Genomic DNA, 11,838 nt, shown 5'->3' with positions numbered 1-11,838 from the left:
CTCTGGCCCTCGAGATTCACTTTCCTGCAGAGTTTAGCTCTAACCCTGATCAAACACACCTGTCGGCAATTTTCTGGTATTCCTGAGATCTTGATTACCTTGCTCAGGTCTGTTTGATCAGGGCTGGAGCTAAACTCTGCAGGAAAGTGAATCTCGAGGGCCACTTGGTTGAGTTTGTACAGTATAAAAACCATAATGTCCACATAGAACATGGAAACCTGGTTGGTATGTGGTTTACGGGGACATGAATAGTGTTTAATGACATGTTTATACCACGGGTCATCATCAGCATCATTTGCAAGTATTATAATCTCAGGCACAACAAAAACCACCTACAAATGATGGGTCTGTTTTAAATGGTAATGACAAGAACAAACAGTGTTTCCCTTACGAAAATTAACCACGGTTTTATTGTGGTAAAAGTGTAGTAACCATGTTTTTTGGTCTTAACTGTAGTAAAACCATGGTTAATTTTAGTAAGGGTTTTAAAAGCAATATCATTTCCCTGTTCATTGTCACTTTGAAAGATACCACCTGTATAAAATAGAGAGTGTAAACAAGTGAGTTCTGGAGTTTTCTTATGGGTTAAAAGCATTGTTCAAGCTATCACGGCAGATGTGACCATCGCAGCCACTGAAGTCATAGAAATCTCTTTCATTGGGACCCTGTGTCAGCAGCTCCGCGTCTTCATCCGAGGTAGAGGGATGAGTCAGAATAATTCGAGGTATCTGTCAAGAGGTCATATTGAAGTGGGCAGAGAGCAAATGATTAGGAAGACAGAGAGATTTCACAGAGTTATCAAAGATGCACTTATATATTATATAATATATATATTATATTTAAACGATTGTAAGGTAAACTGGAGCTGCAAGATGGGGGTTTCATGACCCTTTAAATGTGATTACATAATCAACATACTATGTCATTGACTTCAATACAATTTCAATTGATTAAAGGGAGGTTGAGCTTGACAGCAGGGGTCACTTTAAAGTGTGGTTTAGATACAAGCAGTGTAAGAACGTGACACAATAGATCAAATGTCTGAAACATGATTGACAATGTATTTTATTCTTGCACACAATGCAGCATATATTTTACCCTGTTTCATGCGATTTTGTCACAGTCATTAAATTTAAATCTATTGATTCGTGCTCGTGGACATGATTTTCCCCTTTTTTGTGTGTGTGTGCGAGTCAGCATGACTAATGTATTTTATGATCTAATGTATTTCAGTAGGAAGCATCTTTTGTTACTGCGCTACATTTTTCTTTCTGCCATGCGGGAACACAGATGCTGTATTGTATTTTTCTCGTTTTGCTCATGGTTGCTTGTATGTTCCTTGATTTTTTGTGTTTCTATTTCGTGTAAAGCTGCTTTGGAACAATGAACAAATGTGAAAGCACTAAAAAATTGAATTTAATTGTAAATAAATAGATAGCTAAAAGCATTGTGCTGATGACACAAAAGAAAAAAGAAAAGTGTTCATAGACACGAATCAGTAGATTTAAATTTCATGACTATGTTACAAAATGCTTTAAGACCGTGTTGGTATATTAGCCCCCTCGACTTGCACCACTTTAAAAATATTATCAAACCTCACAGACACTGATGCAGAAAAGCTGACAAAAAAATAAATGAAATGAATTTCTCTACTAGCGGTAAGCAGTGCAGATGAGTTTGTTGTTGTGAGAGAGAGAGAGAAATGCAGTGAATATTAAAATGTGTGTTTCACAGAAAAATAGTCCTTAATTCATCAAAATACATCTTGTGCAATTGTGCCTCTCGTGTAAATGTGTCTTGTTTCAAGAATGTTTTCTCAACATTTTTAGAAAGCAAGATAATTGAGACAGAGCTGTAAAAGGCAGGTGTTGTCAGGTAGGACAAAAAAAATATCTTTTCTAAAGTCTATTGTGACATGCCTGCTTAGTGCCTTTTCATAGCAAATCTTACTGAAAAGGACAAGTGAACAAGAATTTGCGGGTATGTTTGTACAAAGGTCTGGATTGCTTCAAAATGAAGAGCACTATCTTGATAAAAGGAATTTTTGAGACATCATTGTTCAAAGACACAAACACATCAAAGGACACAGAATTCCAACTATCCTCAGCACGTACCGTCATGGTGTTTTTCACAACCTGTATGGCATTGTTATTGGAGCTCTCCGTGTCTTTCATTGGCCTTACCTCCTCCAGATCATCCTAATTACCAAAGAACATGAACATCATTAGGGTAAATAAGCATTAGTTTATACACTACATCTAATAAACAAAATTAAACCTATGTGTAAAAAACAGCATTACAATGGGACTGTCCGACTCAAGGTATAATAAATTTATATAAAGAAAACTTCAAAAAGAGTTTATTTACTGGCACAACATAATAGAAATGACAAGATGAGCTCTTTTGGGTTTGAATCAAAGAACTATATTTATATAGGGGATGTGGGCGATGTATGCCAACTGATGTGTGTGCAAACATTGTTGTTTTTTTTTGGTGCAATTGATCATAAGAAAAAAAGGGCCAGTTGATGTCAGGTTTAACTGTTAGTCGGGAATATTTTGTTTTATTGTGACGGTAGCCAGTGATTTTAAGGTATGACAGAAATAGCTGCCCACGGGTGTAAAGCAAGTGTAGAGACTTTTCTTAAATTTTCTCACCCAGCTCATTTTAAAGCTCACCGATCTGTTTGCATTGCAGGTTGAAACATCAATCACGCTCTCCAATAACATGCAGTCCAGAGTTGGATCTGGGGATTGCAGGGCACTGGGTCGATCTCTGCTTACTGGAACATCCCACTCTTGGCTGAGCTGTGGGTCCGTCGCCATGGTCTCAGTCCTCTCGCGTCCCAACGGCTCCACGGGCACACGCCTCTCACGGAGAACCTTGATTTTTATACAGCTCCCAGCAGTCCTCAGGGCGCAGACGGCCTCATGGTGGCTCACCTCCTGCACGTCTTGACCGTTGACCTTAAATGCAATAAATGAGAAAATGGCAGCTTTGAAGAGGGAATGACCTGGGACATTAAAGGTGAAGTGAGCACCAGTAGTGGGAAAAAAAAGTTATAGGAAGTACCGCCCCAAAAGTCATTCTCTATGTACTTCCAGGAACGATTGCTAATACATTTTTCCAGGATTGAGAACTTCCAGAATAAAATGTAGAGAAGACAAAGGACCATGCACAGTGGCTCAAAAAAAAGTTTCTATGTTTGCAGCCATAGGTCCCACATTGAATATTGTTCATGTACAAATGTTCAAATTACAAAACAAATTTAATTCATAAATAACAATGTTGAAAATCTTAATGCTACTGCTAGGAATTAAAATCCTGACTAAAGAAACAAAATTTCAAAGCTGGGAAAATTTTGCAGTGACTTTCTAGTTACATTAACTTAATCTCATCTTTAGATTGTGAGACTTTAGTCTAAATTTCACCGACAGGGTCACATATATGATCCAATTTTAAATCCATAGGGCAATACTTTAATCTTTATTTTATTTATTGTTATAACATTAAAAACATGCTGTCATGCTAATTTCATTCTGCATTTATCTAATATGGTGACTTTAGGGCACTGTATGCCTAACACATAACGCCTGCTTTGTTTATGAGGTCATTGCAAACTCTGCATGAGCATCTTGTGTGATGATGCCCTCTGATGGTCAGTAAACCAATACATCTGAAACCAATGCTTTGATTGTAGCTGCGGTAAAGTTATGTGCTTTGTTCAATCAAATGGTTCTTAAATTGTGGGTTGCGATCCATTTCGGACAACAGATAAGAGCAATGCTTATATAACCCTACTGTGACAATCGCATAGTATAGACAGTACTATAATACTTTTGCAGGACTACTTGTTTATGTGAATAACAGCCTAGCAGATGGGGTAAGAAAACATGTTTGATACCAGTTTCTTTATTTCGAAGATGTGTTTGACAATGTCAGTGATGCAGAAATTACACACAAGGCCATTTAAAAATTGGACCTTTCGAGGATGTATTCTTATTCACAATCACACATTAAAGGTGCAGTGTGTAATTTTTAAATGGATCTCTTGAAAGAAATGCAAAATCATATACAACACTATATTATCAGGGGTGTATAAAGACCTTTTCAAATGAACCGTTATGTTTTTATAACCTTAGAATGAGACGTTTTTATCTACATACACCCAGGGTCCCCTTACATGGAAGTCGCCATTTTGTGCCACCATGCTTCTACAGAAGCCCTTAACAGACAAACGTTTTTACTAAGTTGTCTCCGACGATGACATGTTTGTCCGGTGGTGGCTATCGTAGCTTCTTTATGCATTTTAAAAGCGAGGCTTGGGCAGTTTCTTGCAATTCACAGCTTCACCACAGATGCCGCTAAAATTTACCCACTGCACCTTTAACAGTAGCAGATGTGATTTGATTGTTTATGTAACTCGGAAGAATATTAGCACAATTTTACCTCCAGCACTCTGTCCCCGACACAAACCCCTGCCTTCTCCGCTGGCCCTCCTTTAGACACTTTGGAAATGAAAATTCCCTAAAGCACAGAAAACAAATTCATTAATAATAGGGGAAAGAAATCAAATAAAAAAAAGACAAAACAAAATCTATTACGTGTGGTTATTACTGCCTGTATGTGCATTGGTATTCTGATCCATGCCTTTTTGTTTTGTAAACAGCACCACAGAGGTATGACTGACACACAATATAAGAGAGATACAGGTTTCCAAACAACAAATTGCTTTTCTTAGACAGATACTGATTAATGTGGAAAGCACAAGATTGGAAAGATTCATTCGAAGGGAAGTTTGAGGGTTGATAATTCAGCAACAGTTGTTCCGATCTCTTCAACAGGTTGAAGTGGAGGATGTGATGGAGACATAACATCCAGTCTGTATTGGAGCGTGGCAGAAACAATAATACCAGACAAAGGACTGAGGAGTGAAGAGGGATGGAGGTTATTGATGAGTGATAACAGGTGAAGATGATTAGTATTCTGCCGACAGTCCGAAGCGATGAAGTCCTGTGCTGGTTGAGTGGTGGAGGTGTTGGCTGATTTGCTAACAAGTAGTAGGCTATATAATGAGATTCATGGATCTACCTCATCATTCTCTTGGTAAGGCACGGACCCTTTTCCTCCTGCAATACAGATTCCCAAACCTCCACTCTGTCCATTCACTTTAATCTGAAACTGAAAACAACATTAGGAATAGAGTCACACTGTTATAACTACTTTAGATCATCAATTAGTTTGGAGTTACTCACTTTGAAATACTTATAACCAATAAATGACACCTCAAGACAAATTCATTTTTGTATAGATAAAATAAAGAATGTATGTATCATAATATATTTATACAATATTTATTGGGTTTAAATACAAAATATAAATGTATTAAAATAAGATTTTTCTTTTTGGCAGACCGATCCATTTTACTGTTAGGATTAAAACACTAATTGCAACATTATTTCTGGTTTAATGTTTGCTTTCAGGCTGGTAGTTTGTCTTCCTCTTACTCTTAATGGCACTTGTGAAGTCAGTGGTTTGTGTGGATAGGGCCGCTGGATTATTGAGCCGATGAAGCACTCTGGGTCACGAGCTGTGTCTCGGTGGAGATTGGTCACCAGACGATGACTTCTGTATCTCTGCAGCTTCCTGATGTGGTCGTTCTCTCTCCACTGCTTGGGTCTGCAGCGTCCTCCTTCAAACACTGTAAAATTACCCAAACTGTACTGATGGACAAAAAGAGTGAGTGTTTAGGGAACTAGTCAAACATTGCATTTTATTTAATACATACTTACAAAAAAGAACCACAGTAGGCTATTACCACGTTTTTTTTGTTTTTTTTTTGTTTAAGGCAGGAGTGGACATTCCTGGTCCTGGAGGGCCACTGTCCTGCAAAGTGTAGTTCCAACCCTAATCAAACACAACTGAAAATCCCAATCAAAGGCTTCAGTATGACTTGGAAATGACATTCAGGTGTGTTTGATTAGAGTTGGAGCTCAACTTTGCAGGACAGTGGCCCTCCAGGACCAGGAATGCCCACCCTTAGTTTAAAGTAATGTGAAGTATCCTTGTAAATATAATGCTATATGATCACCCATTACACTAATATATATCAATAGGGTAACACCATAGTATTATCCAAAACCACCATTGGACCAGTCGCGTAGGCCCACCCACCTGCCTATCCAGTAAAGCCTATTAGTTATCCTAATGAGTAAATTATGTTGCAATTATCACTATTGACCTATAAAATAAATCTTTTTTTTAACTCTTGTTTGCTATTATAATAAGGAATAACAAAATTTTGTAAATAGTAGTGCAATAAATAGCGCATTTCGAACAGCCTTCTCGCCCCTCCTACGCCCAACACATTAAAAAATGAACACCCGGTTTAAGGCTGACACGTAAGGAATAATGAGAGCTGCACTGCTTCACTGTCTTGGAATGAAGGTCACGAAGACCTTCGGTGAGAAGACTTTACAGCTTGATGGTGCACCCTTTAACGGCGCGTTTATAAATGATTTATCTCCTGTTTGTTACAAATAAACAATTTTTAAAGTACAAACCTTTTCTTGCATATTTGTAAAATATTCTTTGAGATTACTGATCATGTAGGCTATCCATACATTTACAAAAATTAAAAGCCTGCTATTTTTACTTCCATGACTGAAAGAAAACGACTTTTAAAGGTTTTAATACCAAAAAGTAACAATTTCATTACAAATAAAAACAACCCAATTTTTTATATCAATCTTAAACTGGTGGTCTTCTTCCTCCGCTTAGTTTTTTAGTTTACAAATTCTGCCAAAATATGGAATCGGGATGGCGCCAGCGCAACTGGCTTGTAAAGGAGATGTGGCTCTTATGGGTTTATTGCACATTGCGCTTAGATTGTTAAAATAGTTATTAAAATTAATTATTAAAAACAGAAAGCACCAAAGCAACTTGTGTGCCATCTGTTTCAATATACTTTAGTCATCTATGTCTTCAAGATTACAAATCTTATAGTCTGTAGTCTCAATCCCCAAGTTTTGTGTAAATCTCACAAATATCTCAGCTCTCCAAAATCCATGACAGATGCAAACCCTACATCAAGCAATTACATCCATTTACATTCACACGTTTGGCAGACGCCTTTGTCCAAAGCCACTTACAGTACATTACAAGGTATAAACTCATGACTTTTTGCACTGCTTACACAACACTCTACCACTGAGCTATACAGGTGCACAAGATGTGTCATTTTGTCTCTAGAGGTCAATATAAGAAAATATGTGATTTTTCTCAAATGGTGGAAGTTGTATGCTTCACCTTCACTCTCATCTCTTTAATCAAGTTTTATAAAGTTTTATAGTAAATAAAAATAAAGTTTAATAACCATTACTGTTTGACTCATGTGAAGCAACAGCACAGTGGCATGAACAGGGCTGGAACACAGCTTGAAGCTGAAATTCGCTGGATGTTGTTGAAAACACTTTGGATAATGAAAGTAGTCATGTGAACAAAATCTAGTTAAAAATATAGTAGGGAGAGGGAGGTGTAAGGGCCATTTTTCAAAACGTATTTTTAAACCTGTGGTCTATCAATACTGTACAATAATTTCACTTTGAACATAAGTAGCGCATTGTTACTTATGACCCTGTCAGCTGGGACGAAAGTTTCAAAACAGTACAAGTTAGATGTTTTATATTACTTTTGTTTTTTATTAAATATACCTGACTATGATCTTGTTAATATGCAACTGCAAACACATTTTGTTGTTTATCTTTTTATGAATTACTTTTTTATTTTAAATTTCAGTTTCATCAAATGTTTCAAAAGCAACCCGACAGTACAAACTTGTATTGTTGAGGAACCCAATGTACTTTTATATTGAGAAAAGGCAAACTTTAGGATGTGTTACAGCACTAAATAACCTGTAGATTGATCATTAATGTGACACATGAAACGAGAAACACGACTTACCAAGGGGTAAATGATGACAAAATCACAATATATTTGGCAGCCCTATCAAGCTGAATGTGCTAGCTTGGTGGTTTGGCCCCTTTTTAGTGTTTAAAAATAAATTGTCTCTAAATAGCACAGTTAAGTGCACTTAAATATAAGTTCTTATTCTTAAAGGTGGAGTGCACAATTTCTGAAAAACGCGTTAGAAAAGGGAGTTGGGTCGACTACCAAAACACACTTGTAGCCAATCAGCAGTAAGGTGCGTGTCTAATAAACGACAGGTTGCCTGGGTTGTGTATGTGTGGGACGGGTCTATCAAAAGAGGTCCAGATACTATTGGGGTTGGGGTGTGTTTGTTTAGGTGATTTCAAATATCAACATTGGCTTTCAGAGATCATGGACCCTGCCTTAAACAAGATCTTTTTTTTGTATATGAAGTACAAAATTAGTGCATGAAAATAGTACATAAATAAAGTGTATTTAGTGCACTATTTTTTTCACCTGGGTGAGCTGGTGATTTTGGGATATTTTAATGCAAAAATCTCACATATTATGCCTTTTAGCCTAGAACTGCAGACACGGTGAAAGCATTGTTCTTACATCATCAGTTTGCCGGTACATCTCCTCTGCATCTTTCTTTGGGACAGAACTGCGGCCATGTCCTCCTGTGCTGACAGGAAACAAGTTTAATCTTGACAGTCGTTCTTTCCTTGTCACCCAGCGAAGGCCTTGGATTGGCCAGCCGTGGCAGCTGCTATTTGCAGGGTTCTTCACTGCTCTGCATCCCTGTAGAAGAGATGACAGCACAGGTGGGCAAAGAGAAGTGAGAAAACACTTTCCACTACTTATTTCCACAATAGTTTGGCACAAATGACTTTCACTTTATTGCTTTACTGTGTTCCAAGGCTTGATAAGTATTTATGTCATTATAAAAAGTATGCTGTTGTTCTGAAATCTGCTCTGTATGAGGTAAAGAACCTCAGGAGTATTCTGCTACGGTAAACCACCCATATAAATGTGTTAAAATGTGGGTAGCAAATATTTTCATGCTTAATATGTCAATAAGGACAGTCTGTCAACATGGGTAGCATGCAGTACTGTATATAGTGCACATATAGCTGGAAGATTTTAACCCTAAAATAATGTGCTAGCTTGCTAGGTGAAACGTTTTTAACCGCCATTTAATAGACAGCCGAGTGTACAAAGGCTGGAAGTCGATCAATTCCTTGACATGCAACAGTAGAAAACCACCTACAGATATGTGCAGAGACTTAGCTGAAGGAGATATGGGAACAGGAATTACAGTCTTGCCTAATGATAAAATCAAAATCTTAAATCAAATGTAAAAGAGCAGAGAGTTGTAAGGTGCTCTGTCAACAATTTGATCTCTCAGTGAAGTCACTGAGCTCACACGATCCTCATAATGTGGTCACAATGTGTGGGTCACAGTGATCTAAAAGTGTAACCACACTGCACACTTAGGGGCGGTTTCCCAGACGAGGATTAGCTTAATCCAGGACTAGGCCTTAGCTGAATTAGGAAATATAACTAGTTTGAACAAACATGCCTTACTAAAAACATTGCCTGTGTGCATTTTGAGGTGAAACAAAGGGCACTGATGTATTTTAAGATATGTAAGTGCAAGTTGTTTTCAGTTTGGAGAGCTCTTAAAAGTGTTTAAGTCTATGACTAGTCTAATCCCTGTCCGGGAAACCGCCCCTTAGTGTGTGCTCATATATTAAGGTCACTGAACAGTCACTGAACAGTGAATCCATCTACTGCAAGTCATGAACCCACACAAACTATGATGCTATGATCATTCATATTTCTTAGAAATCATAGGTTAGAAGGGTGACGTTCTACTCTTTGGCCAACATTTTCCAGACATGTGTGCTGTCCTGCTATAACAGAATGAGTGTGCCATTCCCCTAAAATGATCTCACGTGTTAACTGGGTAAGGAGTCTTATTTCTAACAGAATACTACAGAGTTTAGGACATTGAATAATGTGTCAATGTCAGTTTTCCTACTTATAAATTCCAACACTTTGACTACCCTGAATTATTTTCAAATTTAAATAGATACCATTCAATAATAAGTCTTGGGGGTTTTATAATAGTGTTTTATAGTTCATTATCATATATCTCAAACTATGTGTGAGGCAGCAGATTTATTCCATTTTACATCCAGTATAAAACAGTTCTGACAAAAAATTCTGAAACCTTGAACAAATCTGCAGCCAGGTCATGTGATTTTCCCTTTATGTCTACAAAATGATTTCACCATTATCATTTTGGTAAACCCTTTCATATTCATATGACTGATCATTTCCTATATACAGTATGTCATATCACAGACTAGCTGATATGTGTCAAACAGTTGATTTAAAAACATTGAGTAATCGGGCACAATATGACTCTAAATTTGCTGTGCATACCAGTTACTGATAAACCAGTTTGTCTCAAAAAAGACTGATGAGTGTCATCCGTGGTCCATTGCATTATAAAGATGTTAAGAATGGTTAACAAGTTCTACAGACTATAGAAAAATATGGAATGGTTCTTTTAAGAACATTTGACTGAAAGCTGCGATGAACCCTCTTCAGTGTTTTGTTTAACCTGTTATAAGTGTGAAAGTGTATTCACATTAGCAATAGGCATCCTGCAAAGATCATTCAAAAAATATGCTCATGGAACGACAACCAGAAACATAGTGGCATCTGTTTTGGCAAGTTTGCCCAAGATCACCTGGATGTTCCATAACACTTGAACCATTACAAAATAATGTGACATTTTTAATTAAAATACTTTTTTTTTATTTTTTAAAAAGAAATGCACAAGAAGACTTTAAGTGAAAAGGAGACCCTAACACCAAAACTTTATATCAACTTTAAATCATGATGGGCGTAAACATCTCGCTATAGCTGATGAAACAACAAATGTGTTTCAAAATCTTTTCCTAAATGTTATAATAAGACAGTCACTTAAGTAAATCAACCTACCAAGGCTGTGAGGAACCTGGGTGTGATGTTTGATAACACGCTTAAATTGATTACCCACATCAAAACCACCACTCTACTATATGTGCCATCCACCTTATTTGTGGAAGTTAGTGTGATTTCCACCTCATTCCTATTATGTGGCAGTAAGTCGTGATATGACGTATTTCCCTTTTTGTACAAGACTTTCATTTCAATAGCCAGTAGAAAACAATGTCTTAGAAGCAGGCACAAAACATGATAATAACAGTTCTGGTAACCAAACGCAATGTATAATCCAGTGGGAGGATGAGATAAAGAAGTGGCCTGATATATCATATGAAGATATATTCAATCATTTTGTATTGTTGCTCGGATCGACAGGTCTCTTGAGTGAATGGGTCTTCGCTGCACAACTATAAAAAGTAGTGTTGTAGTCCTCGAGATCGGTCTCGAGACCACTTTTTAAAGGTCTTGGTCTAGTCTCTGAATTGACCCCCTTTTTAATCAGTCTCATCTCGGTCTCAGAATTTTATTTCAAGACCACAACTAATGGCATATCACAAAATTATTTTTTATCATTAATTATTAAATAATTATTATAATTTACTGATTTTTACGGTGCCAATTACCCCTCCCTCCAGGAGTGCAAGCTGTGCCATCTTGGTCTTGACTTGGTCTCGACCCTTCAAAGTCTTTGTCTTGTCTCAATCTCGGCCTGTCTTGGTCTTTGGTCTCGGTTTAGGTGGTCTTGACTACAACACTAATAAAAAGCACAGAAGCATACAGTACCAATATCTGTACAGTGGAAAAGTCAGTTGAGTGTTTAAATGAAAAGACCAAGAATTTATGTTTTTAACATGTTTTTTCATGCTATGCTTTATGTTATGTTTTTTATACACAGCAATTTATAATTGA

At 37.1% G+C, this 11,838-nt stretch overlaps 1 protein-coding gene across 1 annotated transcript; it reads right to left on the bottom strand.

The window, feature by feature from the left end:
* Window positions 1-489: 489 nt before the first annotated feature.
* Window positions 490-11,582, bottom strand: LOC129415611 (uncharacterized). Its single transcript, XM_055169647.2, has 8 exons — window positions 11,553-11,582; window positions 8,545-8,730; window positions 5,508-5,723; window positions 5,092-5,181; window positions 4,450-4,527; window positions 2,679-2,966; window positions 2,115-2,198; window positions 490-728 (listed from the first exon to the last, which is right to left on the bottom strand). Exons 1-8 carry the CDS (start codon window positions 11,580-11,582, stop codon window positions 579-581), a joined length of 1,122 nt encoding a protein of 373 aa, XP_055025622.2. The 3' UTR covers window positions 490-578.
* Between the last annotated feature and the right edge of the window lie 256 nt (window positions 11,583-11,838).

This window comes from Misgurnus anguillicaudatus, chromosome 11 (genome assembly GCF_027580225.2).
Source record: "Misgurnus anguillicaudatus chromosome 11, ASM2758022v2, whole genome shotgun sequence".
In the NCBI taxonomy this organism is placed as follows: Eukaryota; Metazoa; Chordata; class Actinopteri; order Cypriniformes; family Cobitidae; genus Misgurnus; species Misgurnus anguillicaudatus.
Note: the sequence above shows the minus strand (reverse complement) of the source record. Positions and strands in the feature narration are given on the sequence as shown.

Coding starts and splice junctions, on each gene's coding strand:
- LOC129415611 (XM_055169647.2), bottom strand. CDS start 11,582: ATGGCACAGCTTGCACTCCTGGAGGGAGGG. Junction 5,724..8,544: donor TGTACCGGCAAACTGATGAT/GTAAGAACAATG, acceptor TTTGTCCATCAG/TACAGTTTGGGTAATTTTAC. Junction 4,528..5,091: donor CTTACCAAGAGAATGATGAG/GTAGATCCATGA, acceptor TCTGTGCTTTAG/GGAATTTTCATTTCCAAAGT.